We start from the raw sequence: 24,995 nt of genomic DNA, 5'->3' as shown, positions 1-24,995 counted from the left end.
CAGAGTTTGCCAGATCTCTTCCTACATCTCTTCTCTTCCCATGTGAGGGACTGCTTTTGCTAATGGAAGGATCGTTTGGTGATAAAGTCTTGTTTTACCCCTTGGGCGCTAGTCCCTAAAGTTAAGACCAGTGGACCAAGGTCCATCTCTGCCCTTTTCAAATAAAATTGCCCTTAATTCTAGGACTGCCCCTTCAGGGTAGAGAGAGTAAATTAGATTTCCCAGAACCCCTCTTCAGGACTTCTAAAGGGTTTGTAGACAACCTTAAAGATCTTAATTTCACATTTAACTTGTAGCTTCCTGAGGCACTAACTCATGCAGATAATGACAGGGAAGAAGAGATACAACCCTAGGGAAATGGAGGAAGGATGTCCTAAGGGTGCTTTGGAAACCAAGCAGATTTGAGGGGTGCTATAAGTTGGAATATGTCCCAACGTTATTTTCCTATTTAGGTTAACAATGCCCTCCCAAGGTTTAAAAAAGTGTCTTATCAAATTCTCATTAGATTTTGAAATCAAATAGGAATTTCCATATTCCATCCATGTTCTAGTTGGTGATGGGAATTTTATAACTACAATTAAGTGCCTTCTGAAACGCATATTTCATGTAGTGTTTGGTCACAGAGAACAGATCAATGTTATAATGGAGAATGGACACTAAATTATGTATTTGTAAAGCCAATTGTTTGCAGGCTCAACCTGCAATTCTACCCCATGGAAGAAGAATTTCCTATGGAAAGGATGTATTTAGCCCTGTACCCTATGATCCAGGAGTGTTGAGCAACTTTCCCTATACCATAATTCTAAATCATCACTGGCTTCTGGTAGTAACGCAGCTGTGGGGACAGATGGGTGTCTGTTAGCTGATGTGTGATCAGGGCACATAAATGGTGAATACTTCCTAGTCCCAAGTATTGATGAACTAATATATTTGCTCCACTTCTCTCTATCTATACTTAATATGTTGGGGGAGATTGAAAAGAAAATGGGATTTTTGGGGGTGGGGATGCATGGAACGGTGACTAACGTGTATGTAAAAATGTAGAAATTTGAGCATGACTATAGGGAGGGAGAAAGTGTAGCCTCAGGTCTGGGTTCCAGTGTAAGAGGGACATTTCTTCCCTCCAGCTGTTGGGAGAGGGAGGATTTAATCTAATGGAAGTATTTGTGATTTGAGATCAAAGAAAAATTACTGGGAACAAAATGATAGTTCTGAAACTGCTGTATGTTACCATCACCTGGGGAGCTTTTCGCAAGCACTACCTGGGCTTCACTAGGGAATCTTAACTTCCTGATCTACATTGGGTCCCAGGCATCAAGGTTTCATAGCTGCCCAGATTTTTCCAATGTAAGCCAACGAAGAGACTCAATCATTTGCTTATGTTCTTCAGCTGGGTGCCTGGCTTCTCGGCTCCAATGTGCCAAGTTTAGAAGGGCCCTGCTCCTGAAGACTGGTTCATCAAAAACTCATGTTACTAACTTCATGTCTAGCTGATGATTTTTAATTATGCATGCAGGATTTTTGGTTTTTTTGGGGGTTATTGGAAACAGAACCCAGGGCCTCATGCTAGCTAGACAAGTGCTCTACCTCTTGAGCTACAACTCTAACCTTTCCATTTTTATTTTGTTTTTTTCAGAGTGGGTCTCACTCTCTAGAATACTTTTGGAGTACTTTCCCCAGGGTTCATCTCTTTTGATAATTTGGTTTCTATGGCTTCTCAGATCCACAGATGTCCCCCTGTGTTGGGGAGATTCATTTCTCAAGCTTTCATCTCTAGCCTCTCTATGTGGCTTCTGGAGTCCATCTTGGCCACGTCTTCCATTCTTCCTAGTATTTGAGAACCTATAATTCTGTAGAATTTATAATTCTGAGAATTATACTTCTTATAAATTATATAAATCTGAGTTCATATCTCAGACTCACCAAAAAATAAATAAATCTGAGTACTGTGATTTGGCTCCATTCTGAAGCCATTCTGAAATATTGTAGATGGGAGATCTTCGAACCAGGCTTACTTGAAATATTATGGTGGGGGGTGGTGGAAAGGTCTTCAGGATGATTTTGCTCCAGTGAGAAAATGATCTATGAAATCTTGCTGAGTAAGCAGTAGTTACTCAGTTGCATGAGGTTCCATCAGCATCTCTTCTCTTGTGCACATGGTCTCCTGGTTTGAAAGAATAACAGGATTTCTGACCATTGAAAGCTTCGCTTCAGACACATCGCTGACTGATGTCACAGAGGACTTCTTTGACACTGCACTGGTAAGGATGGGGCGATAATAGGCAGAAATCTTCAAGTGATTTATAAGACTTCCTTTTTAGGAGATATGAATTTTATTAAAAGATTCCTATATTAGACCAGGCACAGTGGCTCAAGCCTGTAATCCTAGCTCCCTAAGAGGTGGAGATCAGGAGGATCACAGTTTTAGGCCAGCCCAGGCAAAAAGTTTATGAAAACACATCTCAAAGTCTGGGCACAGTGACATGTGTCTGTCATCCCAGCTATTCCAGAAAACACAAATAGACCCAGGGTCCAGGTTAGCCTGGGCTTAATAAAATGAGACTCTTATCTGAAAAATAATACAAAAAAGGGCTTGTGGAATGTTTCAAGTAGTAGATCACCTGCCTAGCAAGTGTGAGGCCCTGAGTTGAAGACCTAGTAACACCAAAGGAAAAAAGATTCCTATATTTTATGATAGAATCTCATATGAAGTAGTAATGGGTATTATACATATATGTGTGTGCATAGATAACCATGTATATAAATATATAAGTAAAATGGTGTAGAAAATTGAAAGGCCATTTATTTTTATACATATAAGTGTATTAAGTAATACATGATTGTGGGTACATGCTCATTTTAATAAAGTAATTCAGATTCCAGTGGGGTTTCTCTAAGATTGTCTTCTGTGTTTGAAGTTATCCCTATCCATTAGGGAACACTAGCACTCATGCAGTAAAGTGATGATAAGTATTGCTATTTTAAAGTAATATGAACTGTACTTTCTCTTTTTATTAGATTACTTGCAGGAACAGCAGTAAAGGTAAGTTGAGTGGTAGGTTGTAATCAGCTACTAGTTTTTCACAGAAAAATAGTTTGGTAAATAAAAGGAATGCTTAAATGATATGTAAGAGGAAATGCCTTAAGTTTTGTATTTGGATCTGTTGACCCTGTTATAATGGTCATATTGTGATATTCTGCTTTCAAGTTGGCTTCCATGGATGGCAGCCAGCAGTGGGGGTTGGTGATGGTGGTTGGTACCTTCTGGTTCACATCTTACTCATTTTTTCCCCTGCCTTTTGATAGAATTTCTCAGGTTTTTCTTGGAAGTCATTGCTTTCATTCTACTCTCATTGTTTCAGCTGTAGACTTCAGTTCTGTGATCATATCTTTTCTCCTTGAAACGCTGTGGGGGTGTGGGGTAGTAGTTTGCTTTGCTTTTCAGTCCATTCCTCCTTTCTCTCTCTCTTTTTCTGCTTGGTATTACAGAGTACGATTTTTCATAGGTGTTCTTGCCACCTGACAACTTCCTGGGTTTGGTCAATTAAAACCCTGGAGGAATATTGGCGGTAAGAGGGAGTAAGTAGGACAGTTCTCTCGCTTTTTCTGCAGGGATACCATCTCCCCAAGTATCTGCGCATTCCCAGCGCCTCTGGCCCATTTGTGCTTGTAGCTTGTGTTTGGTGGTGACTGTGTTTGTCAGCTCTTTATAGCTGTGACAAAATACCTGAAAGAAATCGACTTAAAGGAAAAAGTTTGCTTTGTTTTGTGGTTTTAGTCCAAGGCCAGCCATTCTGTTGCTTTGGGCCTGAGTGAGGTAGAATACTATGGTGGTATGGTGGCAGGGGAGGCTGCTCACTTTATGTCAGCCAGGGATCAGAGATAGCCAAGGACTGGGAGGGACAAGAGAAGCCCTTCAAAGCCATGATCCCTGTGACCTGTTTCCTCTAACTAGGCTCTCTCTAAAAGTCCATGAATACATCAATGAATTTATGCATTGGTGAGGTCAGCACCCTCATGACCCAGTTACCTCTCTATAGTGCCACCAGCTGAGGACCAAGCTTTCAATACATGAGCCTTTGGGGGACATTTTATATCCAAACCATAACAGTGCATATGATCCCTGGATCTGTTAATACAGCTTTCTTGTGAGTCTCCAGCTTTAGGGAATGTGAGAGAGTGACTTTCTGCTGATGTTAATTCCTGGGCTGTCTCCGTGTTTCCCAGTTTGCCTTCCCAGCTTTTCTTCATCTTTGTAACTCATACCCTGCATTGAATTCCCTCAGATTGAAATATCTAGAAGGGCTTTGATTTTTATTTATGTATTTCTTGTTTCATCTATTTCTTGCAAACCTAATTTCTTATTTCATATAATTCATGCTCTTTTTGAGTTTTGAGACACTGGATCAGATACTTCCTAAGTGGTGGGTTTCTTGGTTTTGTTTTGTTTTATTGGTACTGGTGTTTGAATTCAGGACCTTGTGCTTGCTAGGCAGGTGCTCTGCCTAGCTCCACTTTCCTAAGTTTTTAAGTTTTCTGAAGTAAATATTTTTCAGAAGTTACTTTTCTGCTACCTATTGACTAACCAAGTTCCTTTTCCCTCTTTCATAGGGCCACCTGCTGTTAGTTTCTCTTAATACACTTAAAATAAAAACATGGCACCTAGTGTTTGCTAGTTAACAAGATGCATAAGCACCTTCAGTTTTGCATTGTCCAGTGGGGCCTCGTTAGAATCTTTTAGGTTTTAAACTGGTGGGTACAATTTTAACCTAATTTCTGGTTCCCAGAGATTATCCATCCCTATTGATATGACTGGTTTGCATTGAAGAAGAGCCTCTTTATATTTGTACTTCCTGGTTGGGGGTCCTACAATTAATTTTATAATTTGGGGTTAAAAAGTATTATAGTTTGTGATAAATAATTTGCATTAAAAAGAAAGATCTGAACCAAAGTTAGCTTGCTATGAGATTTTGCAGTATACACTAGGACTGTCACTTAATGTGAGTACAAAAATGAAATCATAAATAAGCATAAAGTAGTATTCCATATTTTTTTCTGTATATTGACATGTAAATAGCCATTGATGTTTCTGTGATTACATTAATAAAGACCAACATTTTACTTAAAAATTTCTGTTTCTCTGTTATGGACCTTATCAAATTCTTGTTTTTCTAAACTGCACACATATGTCTGAAGTGTATAGAAATAGCAGGAAACTGCAGGAACTGCATGCTGCACATTGCTCTGTCTGGCTAGAGAAGTATCTTTGTTCCACATGTGCCTGGTGTGCTGTCCCAATGAGTAGTCAGTCACACTTTGCGCTGCTGCTGCTGCTACTTTCCTTAGTGGACATCCTTGTCATACAAGTCTGGTGTGGCCTGGCGGGAGGAGGGTTCTGTAATTCTGAGCAGGCTGTAGTGTATCACTTGTTTAGACTTTCTATTCTTGAATTGTTTACAGCTCCCAGGTTTTTGCTTTGTGCCTCTTTCTGCTGTACCTATTCTTTTAATTTTTTATTTTTTTAATTGTGCTGGGTGGAGGTTACATTGTAGCATTTGCAAAAGTTCTTAGTATATATCAGGCATATCATATTTAAATTCACCCCCCTCATTTACTCATTCTTGATGGCATGCACTTGACTCTGAAAATTATGCTTTCAGGGAAAACTCAAATGTTGGATTCCTTCTTACTTAGCTTAGGATTCCTGGTGACAGAAAAGACTATAAATCACTTGATTCAACAGCAGGTGAGTTGCAAATAACACCAGGTAACAGTTGTTCCCAAAACCTTAAAGATGCTTGTGCACAGGTCTCTGTTTTGTTTCTCCCCATGAATGGCTCCTCCAACATCCAAAAGGCACTGAGAACTTTGAACTGCATTTTGAGTACTACACCTCTGGAAGAGAGAAAAAAGCTACCTTTGTCAGAAGGCGCATGCTGTGTTATGTAAGTGAACTTGTACCAATTCTGTGATGTTGTAAGGGCAAAATCTTTCCTGATTGGACTACTCTTTGTTCTGTATTGACCTGCTTACTTCCTTCAGTAAATGCTTTGTGCACCTGCTAAGTATCAGTCACTGTGCTCGACAGTGAAAGCCTGACAAGGCTGTTCTTTTTTGTAGCAATACTGTGTTTCCCCTCCCCCCTCTTGTCTTTTGCACCAAATTGGTGAAACAAAACACATCCTCAGGTGATAAGATTATTTTTATTGAGGCTGTGAACCACGGAAGAAAGTCAGGAGGACAGAAGCTAAAGCCAAACTGCTTGGCTTCAAATCCTGGTCGTTCTACCTGCAGTGGCTGCCAGGTGCCCAGCCTTAACCTCATCATACCTCAGTTTGTTTCACTAGGATGAAGTACTACTTGCTTGGTAGAGTTACTGTAACGGTTAAATCAGGCAATTCCTTTAAGCCCATAGCAAGCACATCCCCTGGTAGGGAGGAACAGCTACAAGGTTACCAACTGTTAGCTAAACCAGTCAGACATGAAATTTGTACTGCTTTTCTTTTTTTAAAAATGATCATATTATTGTTGTTCTGGGGGTACATTATGACCTGTACAAAAGTTCTTACAATATATCATAGTTGAATTCATCTCCCTGCCATCATTCTCCTTTACCCCACACCCCCATTCCTGGGATAATTTCAATAGGTCTCATTTTGTCATTTTCACACGTGAGTACATAATATTTCCAGTATATTCATCCTTTTCAAGTGAACTTTCTTTCGTGGGGGAGTTGGTGACCCAGTTACAGTTATATACTTTTGGGATGTGAAACTTGAAGATAAAGTTGTAATTATGTTCAAGAACAGAACAAAATGATCACCCTGTGTTGAAATTTGAACTTGAATATGTGACTGATATGTATACACATAAGTAAACATAAAAAAATATATATACATACACATACACACACACACACACACACACATATATATATATATATATGTAATATGTATATATAGCCAAATGGAGGACCCCATCCAGGCATCATGCAGCCATAACCCAGGGTGGCAGAGCCTAAAAGAGGTGATTGGTGAGCATGGAACTCATGGCCATCAAGGTTGTCCATTGTCTTTGTGAGATGCAGTTTATCCACTGAATTATTTCTAAAACTATTGGATATATTAATACAATCACTCTCAGGAGTGCATTTAGATTTGGAGAACAGCTGGGCTGATGTTTCCTCCTAAGTTTTTAAATGAATCTTGTGGTCCTCATACCTGGTTTCTAGAAAATTCAGAATGTTCTAGATGTAAAATCTGCAATCATAAAATGAAACTGAACCTCATTCTATTCTTTTTTTTTTCTTTTTTTATTCATATGTGCATACAAGGCTTGGGTCATTTCTCCCCCCTGCCCCCACCCCCTCCCTTATCACCCACTCCGCCCCGTCCCTCTCCTCCCCACCCCCTCAATACCCAGCAGAAACTATTTTGCCCTTATTTCTAATTTTGTTGTAGAGAGAGTATAAGCAATAATAGGAAGGAACAAGGGTTTTTGCTGGTTGAGATAAGGATAGCTATACAGGGAGTTGACTCACATTAATTTCCTGTGCATGTGTGTTACCTTCTAGGTTAATTCTTTTTGATCTCACCTTTTCTCTAGTTCCTGGTCCCCTTTTTCCTATTGGCCTCAGTTGCTTTTAAGGTACCTGCTTTAGTTTCTCTGCATTAAGGGCAACAAATGCTAGCTAATTTTTTAGGTGTCTTACCTATCCTCACCCCTCCTTGTGTGCTCTCGCTTTTATCATGTGCTCAAAGTCCAATCCCCTTGTTGTGTTTGCCCTTGATTTAATGTCTGCATATGAGGGAGAACATACGATTTTTGGTCTTTTGGGCCAGGCTAACCTCACTCAGAATGATGTTCTCCAATTCCATCCATTTACCAGCGAATGATAACATTTTGTTCTTCTTCATGGCTGCATAAAATTCCATTGTGTATAGATACCACATTATCTTAATCTATTCGTCGGTAGAGGGGCATCTTGGCTGTTTCCATAACTTGGCTATTGTGAAAAGTGCTGCAATAAACATGGATGTGCAGGTGCCTCTGGAGTAACCTGTGTCACAGTCTTTTGGGTATATCCCCAACAGTGGTATAGCTGGATCAAATGGTAGATCAATGTCTAGCTTTTTAAGTAGCCTCCAAATTTTTTTCCAGAGTGGTTGTACTAGTTTACATTCTCAGCAACAGTGTAAGAGAGTTCCTTTTTCCCTGCATCCTCGCCAACACCTGTTGGTGGTGGTGTTGCTGATAATGGCTATTCTAACAGGGGTGAGGTGGAATCTTAGTGTGGTTTTAATTTACATTTCCTTTATTGCTAGAGATGGTGAGCATTTTTTCCTGTGTTTTTTGGCCATTTGAATTTCTTCTTTGGAGAAAGTTCTGTTTAGTTCACTTGCCCATTTCTTTATTGGTTCATTAGTTTTGGGAGAATTTAGTTTTTACGTTCCCTATATATTCTGGTTATCAGTCCTTTGTCTGATGTATAGCTGGCAAATATTTTCTCCCACTCTGTGGGTGTTCTCTTCAGTTTAGAGACCATTTCTTTTGATGAACAGAAGCTTTTTAATTTTATGAGGTCCCATTTATCTATGTTATCTCTTAGTTGCTGTGCTGCTGGGGTTTCGTTGAGAAAGTTCTTACCTATACTTACTAACTCCAGAGTATTTCCTACTCTTTCCTGTATCAACTTTAGAGTTTGTGGTCTGATTTTAAGATCCTTGATCCATTTTGAGTTAATCTTGGTATAGGGTGATATACATGGATCTAGTTTCAGTTTTTTGCAGACTGCTAACCAGTTTTCCCAGCAGTTTTTGTTGAAGAGGCTGCTATTTCTCCATCGTATATTTTTAGCTCCTTTGTCAAAGACAAGTTGATTATAGTTGTGTGACTTCATATCTGGGTCCTCTATTCTGTTCCACTGGTCTTCATGTTTGTTTTTGTGCCAGTATCATGCTATTTTTGTTGTTAGTACTTTGTAATATAGTTTGAAGTCAGGTATTGTGATACCTCCTGCATTGTTCTTTTGACTGAGTATTGCCTTGGCTATTCGTAGCCTCTTGTGTTTCCATATAAATTTTACGGTAGATTTTTCAATCTCTTTAATGAATGTCATTGGAATTTTGATGGGAGTTGCATTAAACATGTAGATTACTTTTGGGAGCATAGACATTTTTACTATGTTGATTCTACCAATCCATGAGCATGGGAGATCTCTCCACTTTCTATAGTCTTCCTCAATCTCTTTCTTCAGAAGTGTATAGTTTTCCTTGTAGAGGTCTTTCACATCTTTTGTTAGGTTTACACCTAGGTATTTGAGTTTTTTTGAGGCTATCGTAAATGGAATTGTTTTCATACATTCTTTTTCCGTTTGCTCATTGTTAGTGTATAGAAATGCTAATGATTTTTCTATGTTGATTTTATATCCTGCTACCTTGCTATAGCTATTGATGATGTCTAGAAGCTTCTGAGTAGAGTTTTTTGGGTCTTTAAGGTATAGGATCATGTCGTCTGCAAATAGGGATATTTTGACAGTTTCTTTACCTATTTGTATTCCTTTTATTCCTTCTTCTTGCCTAATTGCTCTGGCTAGGAATTCCAGTACTATGTTGAATAGGAGTGGAGATAGTGGGCATCCTTGTCTGGTTCCTGATTTTAGAGGGAATGGTTTTAGTTTTTCTCCATTAAGTATAATGCTGGCTGTAGGTTTATCATATATAGCTTTTATAATGTTGAGGTACTTTCCTTCTATTCCTAGTTTTCTTAGAGCTTTTATCATGAAATGATGTTGGATCTTATCAAAGGCTTTTTCTGCATCTATTGAGATGATCAAGTGGTTTTTGTCTTTGCTTCTGTTAATGTGGTTTATTACGTTTATTGATTTTCATATGTTGAACCACCCCTGCTTTCCTGGGATGAAGCCTACTTGGTCATGGTGAATAATCTTTTTGATGTGTTGTTGAATTTGGTTTGCCATTATTTTGTTAAGAATTTTTGCATCAATGTTCATTAAGGAGATTGGCTTGTAGTTCTCCTTTTTGGAGGTGTCTTTGCCTGGTTTTGGGATAATTGTAATACTGGCTTCATAAAAGGTGTTTGGCAGTTTTCCTTCCCTTTCTATTTCGTAGAACAGTTTAAGGAGGGTTGTTATCAGTTCTTTAAAGGTCTGATAGAATTCAGCAGAGAATCCATCAGGTCCTGGACTTTTCTTTCTGGGGAGACTCTTGATTGGTGCTTCAATTTCATTTTGTGTTATAGATCTATTCAGGTGATTAATAGCCTCTTGGTTCAGTTTTGGACGATCATATGTATCTAGAAATCTGTCTATTTCTTTAAGATTTTCAAATTTATTTGAATATAGGTTCTCAAAGTAGTCTCTGATGATTTCCTGGACTTCCATGGTGTTTGTTGTTATCTTCCCTTTTGCATTCCTGATTCTACTAATTTGGGTTTTTTCTCTCCTCATTTTAGTCAGGTTTGCCAGTCTTTCGATCTTGTTTATTTTTTCAAAGAACCAACTTTTTGTTTCATTAGTTGCTTGTATGGTTTTTTTGGTTTCTATTTCATTGATTTCAGCTCTTATTTTTATTATTTCTCTTCTATTTTAGGATTCGCTTGTTCTTGTTCTAGGGGTTTGAGATGAATTATTAGGTCATTGATTTGGGATCTTTCAGTCTTTTTAATATATGCACTCATGGCTATAAACTTTCCTCTCAGGACTGCTTTAGCTGTGTCCCATAGGTTCCGGTAGGTTGTGTTTTCATTTTCATTGACTTCCATGAACTTTTTAATTTCCTCTTTTATTTCATTGATGACCCATTGTTCATTAAATAATGAGTTATTCAGTTTCCAGTTTTTTGCATGTTTTTTGTCTTTACTTTTGTTGTTGTGTTCTACTTTTACTGCATTGTGATCAGATAGTATGCACAGTATAATATCTATTTTCTTATATTTGCTGAGACTTGCTTTGTGCCCTAAGATATGATCTATTTTGGAGAAGGTTCCATAGGCGCTGAGAAGAATGTATGTTGTGTAGAAGTTGGATAAAATGTTCTGTAGACGTCAAGTAGGTCCATTTGATCTATTGTATATTTTAGATCTTGATTTCCTTACTGATTTTTTTGTTTGGATGACTTATCTATTGATGATAGTGTGGTGTTAAAATCTCCCACGACCACTGTGTTGGAATTAATATATGCTTTTAGGTCTTTCAGGGTATGTTTGATGAAATTGGGTGCATTGACATTGGGTGCATATAGGTTGATAATTATTTCCTTTTGGTCTATTTCCCCTTTTATTAGTATGGAATGTCCTTCTTTATCTCATTTGATCAATGTAGGTTTGAAGTCTACTTTGTCAGAGATAAGTATTGCTACTCCTGCCTGTTTTCAGGGGCCATTGTCTTGGTAAATCTTCTTCCAGCCTTTTATCCTAAGCCTATGCTTATTTCTGTTGGTGAGATGGGTCTCCTGTAAGCAACAAATTGTTGGATCTTCCTTTTTAATCCATTTCGTCAAGCGGTGCCTTTTGATGGGTGAATTAAGTCCGTTAACATTAAGCGTTAGTACTGATAGTTATGTGGTGATTCCTGTCATTTACTTGTCTTAGTTGTTTGAAGGTTTGATTGTGTGTACCTAAGTTGAGGTTACTCTCTACTTTCTTGCTTTTTTTTTTCCTGTAGTTTGGTGCTGCCTGTCCTTTCATGGTTATGTTGGGTTTCACTTTCTGTGTGCAGAATCTCTTGAAGAATCTTTTGTAGTGGTAGCTTTGTGGTCACATATTGTTTTAGTTTTTGCTTAACATGGAAGATTTACTGCTCCATTTTGAATGATAGTTTTGCTGGGTAGAGTATCCTGGGGTTGTAGTTATTTTCATTCAGTGCCCAGAAGATCTCTCCCCAAGTTCTTCTTGCTTTTAATGTTTCACAGCAGAGAAGTCTGCTGTGATTTTGATGGGTTAACCTTTGTATGTTATTTGTTTTTTCTCTCTTACAGCCTTCAATATTCTTTCCCTAGTTTCTGAACTTGTTGTTTTAATGATGATATGTCGTGGGGTAGTTCTATTTTGATCTGGTCTGTTTGGCATTCTGGAGGTCTCTTGCATCTGTATGGGAATAGCTTTCTCTAGAGATGGGAAATTTTCTGTTATTATTTTGTTGAATATATTACGCATTCCCTTTGCTTGCACCTCTTCTCCTACTTCAATGCCCATGATTCTCAGGTTAGGTCTTTTGGTGGAGTTGGTGAGTTACTGCATTTTCTTTTCACAGATCTTGAGTTGTTTAACTAATAGTTCTTTGGTTTTTCCTTTAATTACCATTTCATCTTTGAGTTCTGAGATTCTGTCTTCTGTTCATTTTATTCTGCTGGATTGGCCTTCCGTTTTGCTTTGCAGTTCTGTTTCGTTTTTTTTTTCTGAGGTTTTCCATATCCTGGGTGGTTTCCTCTTTAATGTTGTCTGTTTTCATCCTGAGTTCATTTATCTCTTTATTAATTGTGTTCTTTGTTTCATTTGGTGTTTATACAGTGCTTCTATGGTTTCCTTTATTTCTTCTTTTACTTTTTCAAATTCTCTATTCTTGTAGTCTTGGAATTTCTTGGGTGTCTCCTATACATTTTGGTTGACCATATCCAGTATCATCTCTATAAAATTCGCATTGATTACCTGTAGTATTTCTTCTTTTGGATTATTCTTGTGGGCTTCATTGGGTTCTTTGGCATAGTTTATCTTCATTTTGTTGGAGTCTGGGTCTGAATATCTGTTTTCTTCATTTCCCTCTGGTTTCTGTACTAATTTTTTGCTCTGGGGAAACTGGTTTCCCTGTTTTTTTCTGTCTTCCCGTCATTGCCCTTGGTGGTGTTATTGTCCTTGTACTGTGTGCAATTAAGTATTTTCTGGCTTGTAATAATAGCACTAGTGATATTTAGAATGGAAGGGTGAGAGGGGATGGAAAGCAAAGAAGTTAAAGGAAAAGGGAAAAATAAACAAACAAGTAGAGAAAAACAAAACAAAGAAACAAAAAAATTTCAAAGATATAAACAGGAAGAGACAGTGTACTAATGAACTGTAAGCTGAGAAGGCATTAGAGAGACAGGATTGAAAATAAAAAATAAAATAAAAATAAAAAATAAATGAAAAAATATATATAAAAAAAAAATCTGGTGCAAATGCAATAAAGTTTCAGTCTTAATAATTTTGGTGTTTTTCCCTCAGCCTCCAATCCTGGAGATGGTGCCTCAGATGTTGTTCTGTAGTTGTCTCATCAAAGGGGAAAAATAAAATAAAACAAAACTGCACAAAACAAAAAAAAACCCCACAAAATGTCCCAAGTTCAAATGCAATAGAGTTTCAGTAAGTTTTTCAGCATGTAGGTGTAGTTTGGTTGTTTTCTCATCAAAGGTAGGGAAAGAGAAAAAAAAGAGTCTGGAGACAGTTCTGTGAATGGTATCTGTGGCTGTGGCTTGCCTGCTGGCTGCTGTTAGCCTGCTGTTGCTGGAGGCATTATTTATGCAGATCTCAGGGGTGAGCTTAACAGTCACCTGGCCCCTCAGGCTTTGTTTACTCAGAGTTCTCCTATGTGTGAGCCACTGCTACAAGTTTTCCCCTTTCCAAGCACACTGGGGGAGGTAACACTGCACCCGCTTTCTCAGGCCTCCGTGTTTATTTACAGCTCACGTGGTAAGTGGGCCTTCCTCCTTCTCCTGTGGAGTTTTCCTCCCACCCCTGCTTTTACAAGCTTTCCCGCTTCTGGTTGCTGGGCATGTGCTGCCACTCCTGCCTTCTCTGGCCGGCTTGTTTATTTACAGTTACGTGAAGGTTTGCCCCTCCACCCCTCTTTGGCACTCAGGGCGCCCCACCCTCTTTGCTACATGTCTTTTTTGTTGCTATTGCTTATTAATCAGTTTTTTTTCTTTTTTCCCTGGGTGGGGGTCGGTCTGTCCAGGGGGCTATGCTGATCTGGCCCAAGGTTGTCTGTGGGAGTACCGTGTGCCGCTTAGCTCACCTTGTGGTCTGAGTCTTCCCAAGCCATCTGGGTGCTGGCATCTGGTGGCACGGGAGCCCTCCTGGTTTCTCCATTTAATGTGGAGAGGGGATGCTATTCGTGGGCTGGGGGTGTGCAGGCGTCAAAGTTTTGCCTCTTCTTGGTGGTTTTTCCTGTAAGGTGTATCTCCAGCATCTCTCTAAGTTTTACTTTAGGAAGCATGCTTTCTGCTTCCTCCCTCTAGCCGCCATCTTGGGATCTCACCTCTTTTTCACATTTTTACATTTACTTATGTGTATACATTATTTGGGACACCTCTCCCTCCCCTATCCCCACCCCCAGCTTCCAGGTAGAACCTGTGTAAGTTTATTCTTTAAAATGGGAAATTTTGCCAGGTGTGGTGGTGCATGCCTATAATCCTAGCACTGGAGCCTGAAGCAGGAAGATGGTGAGAGTTCAAGGCCACCTGAGCTACATAGTAAGATCCTGTTAAAAAATCAATGGCTGGTCATTTACCCAGAGACAGAGCACTTGCTTAGCCTGTATAAGGCCTGGGATCACACACACACACACACACACACACACACACACACACAAATGTTTTCAGACATTAAGAAAAAAGATCAACATCACACTTATGTTAGCATTTAGTTGAAATTCTAAAATGAATGTATGATATGGCAAATTCTAGGGGATTTATAATGTGACAGCTTAATCCTATTGCATCTCTAAGTTAAATTGATTGCTTTTAAAGATCAGATCAAACAGCTCAGGGAGAGACACAGGACTGACTGTCTCATTTCCATCAGGTACCATGCTATGTAAGTGGACACCCCTCCCCACACACAGGCTGGTGAGATGACTGATTATAAAACTCAGAATTGCAGCATGAGGTGAATGCTCAGTCATTATCAAGCTAAATTCACTTTGTGAAAGGGGAAATGAACCTTAAAATGTGGAGTAGCTCTAACTTTTAAAAATATACACAGATCATTAAAATGTAAATTTAAAGATTTTTCTCATAAAAAAGGTATTATGGACATTGTGGAAATTCTGATGCTGTGCTTGAAATAATTTCAAGAATATATGTTTTTGGTTTAAAATTCAATGCAGACTTATAAAGCTTGACCTCTTAATGACAGTAAAATGTAATTTATCTAAATGTTTCAGGAAAGACTTTGGAAGGACGATCTTGACTGTGGGTGGTAAGACTCATTTAGAGTTTTAAATACTTAAAATATTATGTTGGGTATCAGGTTTTATGAGGATCTTGGGGAATGAATTATCAAACTGAAGATAGGAACTAAGATTTCATTTTAAATTTATTTTGAGATTTTTTTAGTGTGCTGAAAGCCATAAACAGTAATCAGTAGGTACTCATTACTTGCCAACCAGTTCTGTCAAATTATAATATTTTGCCACATTTGCAAAAGAATAAACTTTAAAAGGATAAAATTTCTTAAGTCACAAGGTCCCGTGTCTATGTCCTCAATTCTGTTTCCCTCTCTTTGACTCACATTTGGTTTTTCATTCCTAAATCTTTTTCTCTCTGTATTCATAAGTAACATGCATAATTGTTTTGTACATTTCAAAACCATTGCATATGTAGCATTCTACTGGACATATTTACCGACCCCTTTTTACCCTTAAAATTATTCATGAATTGAACATCTTAAGATGTCATTGTGGTCTATTTGCTGTGAAATGTCACAATTTATCTTGAGATTTTATTTTTGTGGTAGAAATATTTTAAGGCTGTTTTATTTGATTAATATACTAAAATGTTAAAAACCAGAAATACATATTTTGAAAAGTTTGTATGCTGGCCTGTTTCCCCTAATTAAAAAGAAATAATTAAATATAATGGATATTTAATTTTAAATATAATGAAATTGTTGTAACAACTCCAGGCACACTGTTGTAAGACACAATCCTAGTCTTAAAAACTGAATTTCTTAGAGAAGGTGCTAACTTCAGGACTCAGACTTCTCTGTTGCTTGTCTATGTCTGCCATATTTTTAATCTCCAGATTATGACCAGCAGGTTGCTCTTTCTGAGGCTTTGTGTAGAATGACGACCAGAATGTCAAGGGATGATCTTGTCTATCAGTGGTTTGACGATGAGATCCTTGCTGATGCTTTCAAAGAAATTAAGGGCCGTGAATTTGAGACGGTGAGATGCCTGGTCACAAATATTTCTGTTTGGTCAATATTTGCTCAGCACCCTCTCAGTGCTTTCTCTGGGTATGATTAGGGGAGATTTCATTTTTTTAAATGTGATTTTTAGTAATACTAACGTTTGAACTTGGGACCTTGTGCTTGCCAGGCAAGCACTCTACCACTTGAACCATGCCCCCAACCCTTTCTGCTGTAGTTATTTTTCCAATAGGGTCTCACATATTATGCCTGGGCTGGCCTGGACCACAGTCCTCTTACCTATACCTCCCTTGTATCTGGGATGACAGATGGGTACCACTATACCCAGCTTTTATTGGTTGAGATGCAGTTGCCTGAACTTTTTGCAAAGACTGGCCTTGAACTGTGATCCTCCTGATCTCTACCTTCTGAGTAGCTGGGATTACAGGTGTGAGCCAGTATGCCAAGCTTAAATTGTCATTCTTAAACTGCCTGTTTCCCCTGTCTGTGAAACAATTTGAAGGCAACATGAATAGACTATTTGGGGGCCAAGAAGGAGAATACAGATAGGACTTCCTTAGAGGTAAGTGAGGCTGGAGAACTGTGTGAACTTAGTGAATCCAGTCAAAGACGGTGTATGGGAGGGGTAGTAATTTTCAGTGACCCTTGAAGAGTAGGGAGAACACTGGAGAAGAAAAGAAGCATTAGAGCCTTGCAGAGATTAGCTGTGGCCATGGCAGGTGGCTGATATTGGCATGGCATGCTCTAGTGATTCTAGTCACTAGTGATGAAGAATATTATGGGGTGGTGTGTTGTGACCCATCCAATGTCTACAATTTGGAGAAATGGTGATTTTTCAGTATATGTCCTGCCTTCTATGCTTACCCTAATTGTGTCCTCAAGTGGCACAAAAATAGCTTCTGGCTTTGTTGGGTAGCTACCTCCCTCCTAAAATAGCTAATGCATTTTCCCCCCTTTCTTTTGAAAAGTTCTTTAACTAACGGTTAGACTCTCAGGAAAAGGTAAGATTTATAATAACAGTGTTCGTGTTAATAAAACCTTTATCATCAAAACTATGTAATCAGGATTATTACATGATTCAGACTTTGCGAACTCTGAATCTTTACATGATTTATCTCAGACTCTGAGCTACTGTGGTACACACAGCAAGAGTTTTTACCTGGATTCAGTATAGTCTGAATGGGAAGATCATGAATGTTGGGGCTTTCTCTAACTTGGGTTTGAGCTCTGCCTCCCCAACTTATGTATTCCTTTGGGCAAGGTAGCCTGAGTGTTTCATTGCCAAGATGGGAATAAACCCCACCTCGAAGTTATGAGAATTCACTATGAGAAACAGAGAGTGCCTGGGATGCTGTGGTGCTCAGATGCTAGTTTCCTTTCTTCTCAGTGTCACTTCCTCCTCTGAGGAAACTTGATGAAAATGAGAGACACTAATTATCTGGTTTTCAAAGTCATTTCTCCCCAAAGCCATCAGCTTCTTAGTAGAATTGCTTTTAGATTAAGGATTTAAATACCGTTGTCTGTTTAACTGAACATAGAGTGCGAGAAGCATTTGGCCATAGGAGCTTATCCTCCCAGACACAAAAAATGGGACCAGTGTCTCTTTACCTTTAGGATGATAGGGTGACAAATCATTATCCTGAAGGCTGTTGGTTAGGAGAACTGTGAATATAGTTTTTGTTCTTAGAACATGTGCCAGGAGAGAGAACCCACGAAGGAGGGTATGGACAACTTCCAAAAAGGAAAATCAGCTGTGAAAAATACACCCAAATAAACCCCACAGTTGATGCGTTTTTTTTTCCTAGGCAGGTGTTTGGGAGTGTCAGGAGTGATTCCTTCCAGAGACATGTGCCTGGAGCCTTCTTTTTGTTACACAAAGTTATATTTTCATCTCCTCTTTATTTTATTTTTTCAGGCAGGGTCTTGCTAGATAGGCCAGGCTGGTCTCTTAACTCTCAATCCTACCTCAGCCTCCCAAGTGCTAGAATTATACCCAGCTCACAAAGTATTGTGTATGTAAGTAATGAATCCTTGGGAAGTCTTGCTATGTTTTGGGATTCTGGACATTTAGAAGGAAACACTAGCTTCTACATGCTAGTGAGAGTAGTATTAAATAATATAAATTTTTTTTAGTAAAAAGTTTGCATTGTTTACTTTGAAGGATATTCGACAGTTTCTCAATCACCTAAACAACAGACTTGGTGACCAAAGAAGGTAAGGTGTTTCTCTCCTTATTTTTATTGGCTAGTTATGTCCGTTTTTTGAAAACGTCTAAGATTTTTAAATAATGTCCAGCATCTGTTTCATATAGGATCCATCTTCCACCGAGTACAACTAAGTGACTTTTTGATTAGAAACCTAGGAAGATCAGATCCTTTCTGCCTTGTGGCTTGATCAGTTGTTTAAAGATGATCTCTGTAGCTTATTTATTTTCTTGGGAAAAATTTAAATACTATATCCTTTAGAGAATCCAGAGCTTTTGTTTTTGTTTTGTGGTACTGGGATTTGAATTCAGGGCCTCACACTTGCTAGGAAGGCACTCTTACCTCTTGAGCCACTCCACCAGACCAAGAATCCATAGTTTTTAAGAAGAGAATTTTTATACAGGTTTGAACTGACTGGGGCTGGACATACGATGGTCAGTTAAGTCCTTGGTAAGACAATATTTGCTAAATGCATTCCTTTCTGTAGGAATCTTGCCAAGTAATTTGGTTGAGAAGCAGGACTAGTAAACCTGGTATATAGACTACCAGTTGGAGATTTGAAATCTTCTCATAGTAGCTCTCCATTTGCAGGGTGGAAGCCCCCTGCCATACTCTGAACAAGGAGACTTACTTGCATACCATAGCTATAAATGCTTACTACAGAATGTCTATAAGTTGCATTGGGGGGTCCATTCCTATTTTATTAATTGTGAGGTGTTTTGCAGGGTCTACTCATTTCCATGTATTGCTGCTTTTGCTGATGGGCATGAGGTATGTTTGTCTCTTGGGGATCATGAAGGTGGTATGTAATGAAACCCAGTTAGGTTTACATAGTCAGACTTCTGTTTTCCTTACTCAAGGAGCTTTTTAAAAAAAGGATGTGAACTTCTCCTAGTGACTTCCCCTTTCAAACAGGTCACAGCATAACCAGAATGCATTACCAGTAAATGTTAAGGTTCTACTGTTTCTACTGGGAAAAAGGAACATTACTATCTGTTCTGTACAGGAGGTCCATTACAGGAACTTTGCCTCATTTTACCTATTCATTGGTAACATGAATATGCATAGTTGGATAGGAGGGAAAAGGGCAACTTCCTTCCTTCTTTCCTTCCAGTTAAGCTCCTTTCTTTCCCCAGGAACTGGGACCAATCTTCTGTCTCTACTCCTTGTGTTTTATAGGGCAAGGTATAGCAGTACAAGCTGCCCTTATAAAGTCTCTTTAGTACAATACTTTTAGTAATACAAGTGTATGCATTCTATCTTGTACTCTATACTCCAAAGTTGATCAGTTTCTTTTCACTCCCTTCTTCTGTTTTTAGAGGAACAAGGCTTTTCATGTAAAATTGCTCCAACCTACAGCATCACAGTTTAAGAGGCTTCAGAGGTTTCAGAATCATGGCTCAGCTGAGGTTTCTTGGACCCGGTTTTCAGTATTTCCTTATTAGCCATTTCTTTGTTTCCAGAGCAGCCTCTGGAGTTGAGCTTTGAACTTATACTACATACAAGTTCCTTCTCTCTAGAGCTGATTTTGGCAGACTCATGCTTATATATCAATTCCACCTATATTTCCTCTGGTTGTCTGAAGAGTCTACTCTGCATTTAGTTTTTCTTTCTTGGGCTCCCAAATTTCCATCAGCTTCTATCAGGGCCCTTATGCTTACCCTTCACACTGGCTTCTAGTGGTATAGGTTGTGGGTAAATCCTTCATTCAACTCTGTAGCTACTAAAGTAGATGAAAAAGAAAGGCATCTAAGCAATGCTCGTCATTGGAAAAGCAGGTTATAAGTGTTATGTTTGCTCCATCCTTAGGGAATAAAAACTGTATATATGGGTTGGACATGCTACCCATATATACCCATATATATATTTTGGAGCAAAACATGCTCCAAAATTCAAAACTTTCTGAGTGCTGACATGATGCTATGAGTAGAAGACACCTCACCTGACCTCACGTAAAACACAGTCAAAACACATGTGCACTTAAAATATTATATGAGTTGGACGTGGTTCAAGTGGTAAAGTGCTTGCTTAGCAAGCATGAAGCCCTGAGTTCAAACCCAAGTACCACCTAAAAAAATAAATAAAAGGTTAAAATATTATATAAAATGACCTTATGCTATGTGTATAAAGTATACCTGAAGTATAAATAAATTTTGTGTTTAGACTTGGGTCTCATCCCCAAAATAATGCATTATGAATATGCAGACATTCCAAAAATCTAAAAAATTAGAAATCTGACACACTACTGGTCCTAAGAATTTGGACAAGGGATGCTCAGCCTGTACTTCCGATATTTGTCTAGAAAACCTCTGGGGAGAAGCAATGGCATTGTTAGCGGAGTACATGGAAAGGTACCTGTGGGAAGTTGGGCAAAGGAGACGGTAATTGTTTCAATAAACACTACACCGTTTGAATCTGCTTGTTCTATGTTTTTACTAAAAGCTGTATTTTGTAATCTATTAACATGAAAGTAACTTAAGTGCTTCAAAACTTAGCTATTCTAATCATTTATATTTTATCACAGTATCTCATATCTCCATTTATATGCGGTGTGGATTATTACTGCTTCAACATAAAACGGTTTTCTCCACGATTCTCATCCGAAAACAAATTGTGCAGATAGTCATCTGACATATTTAAATGTCTATTAAATATGCTAAAGATAGTGTGATATTATTGGAAATGGCTTGGTCGTATAAAATTGAGATCTTCCCTGTTTTGAATAAATGAATCAGGCAATAAAATGAGGTCCTATATTAAGAGTGCTGTTGCAGGAAAAGCATAAGTTCTGTTTTTAAAGAATTATTTTAATTTGACTCTTTGATGTGATTTTTCTGTGTATAACTGATGCTAGAATTCCCTTACAGATGAAAAAACCAGCAGATGAAAAGTTAGAGGAATTTTGGATTGATTTCAACCTGGGAAGTCAGAGTGTAACTTTTTATATTGACAATGCTGAGGTAATGGTTTAACTCCTGAGTGGATCCTAAGCACTTAGAAATTGTTTATATGTAAATATGTATTATGTGTTCATGACTTTCACCCATTTTCTTTCCCAAGAGTGTTCTGTGGGACCCAATAAGAGTTTTGAAGGAAGCCGTGGTTAATTTCAGCATAAGAGGTAAGACGATAATTTTAAACTACCCATGTGTAGCTCTCAGTGTTGTTCCTGTTTATATTTGCAGTATGTGTTTATTTAATTCTGGGGTAGATTTTCATCTTGTCCTGAGATAGGAGGAAGGCTGAGTAGTGCAGTGGAAGGTATAGTGTGCTCAGAACCAAGGTCCAGAGGTCACAGTGTTGATGGCTCCTTTGCTTTGTGACTTTAGCGTTCAATTACTTGCCTAGTTCTCTCATTGTAAACAAGGTTGTTTTCTCAAAAGAAAGATGAAAAACAGAACTTCCACATGATCTAGCAATGCCACGTCTAGATATATGTGTAAAAGAATTGAAGAAAAGGTGTCTGAGATGTGACTGTACATCTGTGTTCATAGCTGCCTTGTTCCTAGTAGATGAAAGGCGGGAATAACCCATGTGTCCATTGAGGAATGGATGCATAAATAATCTATGCTGTGTAATGCAATGGGTATTATTCAGGTTTAAAAAAGGGAAGGCATTCTGACACATGCTATAATAAGCATCCTAAGAGCACTGTTTTAAGTCACATAAGCCAGACTCACCAAGACAAATACTGTAGAATCCACCTGAGGTATCCGATGTAATCAAATTCATAGAAGGTGGAATGGCAGTTGTCAGGGGCTGGAAAGGGCGAAATGGGAACTGTGTTGTACACAGTTTCAGTTTTGCAAGATGAAAAAATTCAGGCTTTATTGTGTAACACTGAATATACTTAACCCTACTGCACAGTGAACTTAAAAGTATTAGTATATATCAGGTGAGAAACTAATTTCAAAACCAATAAAATGATTATGATGGTAAATTTTATTTTATGGAGGTTTTTTTTTTGGCCACAATTTAAAAAATGGTGCTAGTACCTGTCCTTCCTCTCCTGTGGAACTGCAGTAGTGACCGGTGAGTTTATGTGGATGTGTAACTCCTCTATTTAAATTTCAGCCATCGAACCCCTCAAACCTTCACCACTCAACCTCTCTTCTCAGCTTGTTAGGTTAGTTTAGCATTTTAGTTCTGATCACACTTGATCGGGTTTCCTGAATTAGGTCTTTCAAAAATGAAAGGATGTTTGTGAGTTTTACTCATATACATACATTTTTAAGTAACTGGGTTTCCTAAAAGTTAAAACTAAAGGTTTAATAATTGTGTGGCTACCATATATCTTTCCACAAAGGATTTAAGACAGCTTGCACATTTATAGCAAAATAACGGAGATGGAAAGTCAGAATCACAGAGCAGAATAAAAATGTCTACCTTGAAGGCTAATCTAAAGAGATCACCATGGAAATTGACATTTGATTCTCAATTCCCTGAAAGACAGGTAAAGGTGAAACATTACTTGTACTACGACTCTCAACATAGACGTCTTAGGAAGAAGGAATCCTTGGTAGCCTTGAACTCTAACTAAAGAAACTCTCATGGGGCTGTTTTAAGGATAATCCTTTAGTCCTGAGTTCCCCTTACTAAGATTTTTTTTTATATGTACATATAACTTATCTTCAGTGCTCTGTTAAAAGACTTAAGAAGATGAAATCATAACAAATATAGAATGAACAGGTGTGGAAGATGTTTAAAAACTCATTAATTAAGCAGGGCACTGTGGCTCACACCTGTAATATCAGTTACTTGGGAGGCAGAGATTGGGAGGATTGCAGTTTGAGATCAGCCCAGGCAAAAAAGTTCACAAGACCCCATTTCAACCAATAGCTTGGTGTGGTAGCACATGCTTATCATCCCAGCCATATGGGAAACATACATAGAATTGAGGTCCAGGCTTGCGTGGGCATAAACACAAGACCCTATGCAAAAAATAACTAAAGCAAAATTGTCCACGACCTGCATGGGTATGCTGCGTGAACCTGACTAAGAGCAGTGGGGAATGAGAAATAAGACACACACATAAAACAGAAAAGCTGGGGACAGGAAGGCTGCACGTTCCTGATGGGAAATGTGAGCGCCTACCTGAGCCAGAGTGTTTATTTTATAGGTCAGTACAAGGAAAAGACTCAGGTAAAAAATCAAGCTTTAACAATTCTTGATGCAAGGTGAAAGGAATGAGGTTTGGTGGGCTAATTTTCCTAAGGCTAATGAAGCTTAATTACAGCACATCAGTTCTGGGACCATCAAGGCACACAGGACACCTTATCTAAGGTACTGATTAATCTGGCATCAGCGAGTCTCCTAACAGTTCTGGTACTTTATCTAGTTTTGCATCAGGGGGCTGGTATGCGGACACAGCAGGTTGTATTCAAGGAGATGTGAGAATAAAGGTCAAGACATTAGGGAAAAATATGGTAGGAGAGGCTGTGCAAACTCCATTTTTCCCCAGCCCAGGGTTCATGCCTTGTCTCCAACACAAAATAACCTAAGCAAAGTGGCAGAATTGGTAGAGCACCTGCCTAACAAGTGCAAGGCCTTGAGTTCAACCTCCAGTACACTGCCAAAAAAGAAAAATTCACTGATTAGGAAATCAGTAAACTGTATCAACCAGTTCAAGGGAGAATTCAAAGACCCACACGTATATAAACAATGCTGAAATGAACATACAAATAGATGCAAAACTAGACAATTGCATACTCCAGATGTGCTTCATTTGTGTATTTGTGGATAAAATTACTTGCATTATCAGTTTTCTTCAATTTATAGAGTTGTAAAATAGCTGAAAGTCAATGAAAGGCAAAGATAACCCAGAAGAGTGTGGTAAAACAGGCACCTGATAACTGGTACACTTCCAAATCTTTGTTTTCTCCTCTTCAGCGCTTTCCTGTGCCCATGAAAATTTGTCCCAAGAATTTGGTTTCTTTTGTTGGCATTAGGGTTAGAAAAAGAGAGACTTTGCTACAGCAAACAGTGAGGAAACAGATGAGGAAATCAAGTGGTAGAAGACAGGGAGAGACTTCCATAGCGAAGGTCTGGGAGAACAGAGGAAGGATGAAGGACAGGGAGCCTACGTTCAGGAGTTCTCTCAGGTGCTTGGGAGCTGAGATGGGAACAGGTGGAGGCCAGCAGTGATGTAGTCAATGGAGGTCTACACTGAGTTGAGGTGCCTCCCATCTGGAGTAAAGGAAATGGATTTGCAAGCATTTCACTAGAAATGTAAATTAAATGTAATCTTAACTATATATGAGGCATAACCTAATTTATGTAGAAATTACCTGTCAATATTGATACATAAAATGTCATTGATAAGTACAAGTATTATGTAAGGACTTTTTTGGGCTTTCTGAGCCCTACATTGCTTTTCTTTAACTTCCTCAACCCTTAAACTGTGCTACTGGGGTGTTTTTCAGAAATCAACTTGGCAAAGTTAATACTCAAGTCTTCATTTAGTATGTCACATTTCTGTGACAGTTTATAATTCACAAAGTACCTCACCATATTTAGAGGAACTAGGTTGTACTGTTTCCATTTTATAGCACGGGAAAATAAAAATTATCTTGGAAGCTCTGCAGGCAGCATGTGTTAGAAGCTTGGTACAGCTCTCGGGACATTTCTACTGACCCTTGTATGTTTGCTTTG

At 38.5% G+C, this 24,995-nt stretch overlaps 1 protein-coding gene across 1 annotated transcript in view; it reads left to right on the top strand.

The window, feature by feature from the left end:
• The window catches only part of Sycp2l (synaptonemal complex protein 2 like), an 81,062-nt gene that overhangs the window by 3,451 nt on the left and 52,616 nt on the right, over positions 1-24,995 (top strand). Inside the window, exons 5-14 of the mRNA XM_074084836.1 lie at positions 2,157-2,261; positions 3,019-3,043; positions 5,661-5,746; positions 5,857-5,945; positions 15,155-15,189; positions 16,014-16,156; positions 18,302-18,354; positions 19,070-19,115; positions 21,212-21,304; positions 21,405-21,465. Coding sequence (XP_073940937.1) covers positions 2,157-2,261; positions 3,019-3,043; positions 5,661-5,746; positions 5,857-5,945; positions 15,155-15,189; positions 16,014-16,156; positions 18,302-18,354; positions 19,070-19,115; positions 21,212-21,304; positions 21,405-21,465 — 736 coding nt within the window. The remainder of the gene's footprint in view (positions 1-2,156; positions 2,262-3,018; positions 3,044-5,660; positions 5,747-5,856; positions 5,946-15,154; positions 15,190-16,013; positions 16,157-18,301; positions 18,355-19,069; positions 19,116-21,211; positions 21,305-21,404; positions 21,466-24,995) is intronic.

The sequence above is a fragment of the Castor canadensis genome, chromosome 8 (genome assembly GCF_047511655.1).
Source record: "Castor canadensis chromosome 8, mCasCan1.hap1v2, whole genome shotgun sequence".
Lineage (NCBI taxonomy): Eukaryota > Metazoa > Chordata > Mammalia > Rodentia > Castoridae > Castor > Castor canadensis.
Note: the sequence above shows the minus strand (reverse complement) of the source record. Positions and strands in the feature narration are given on the sequence as shown.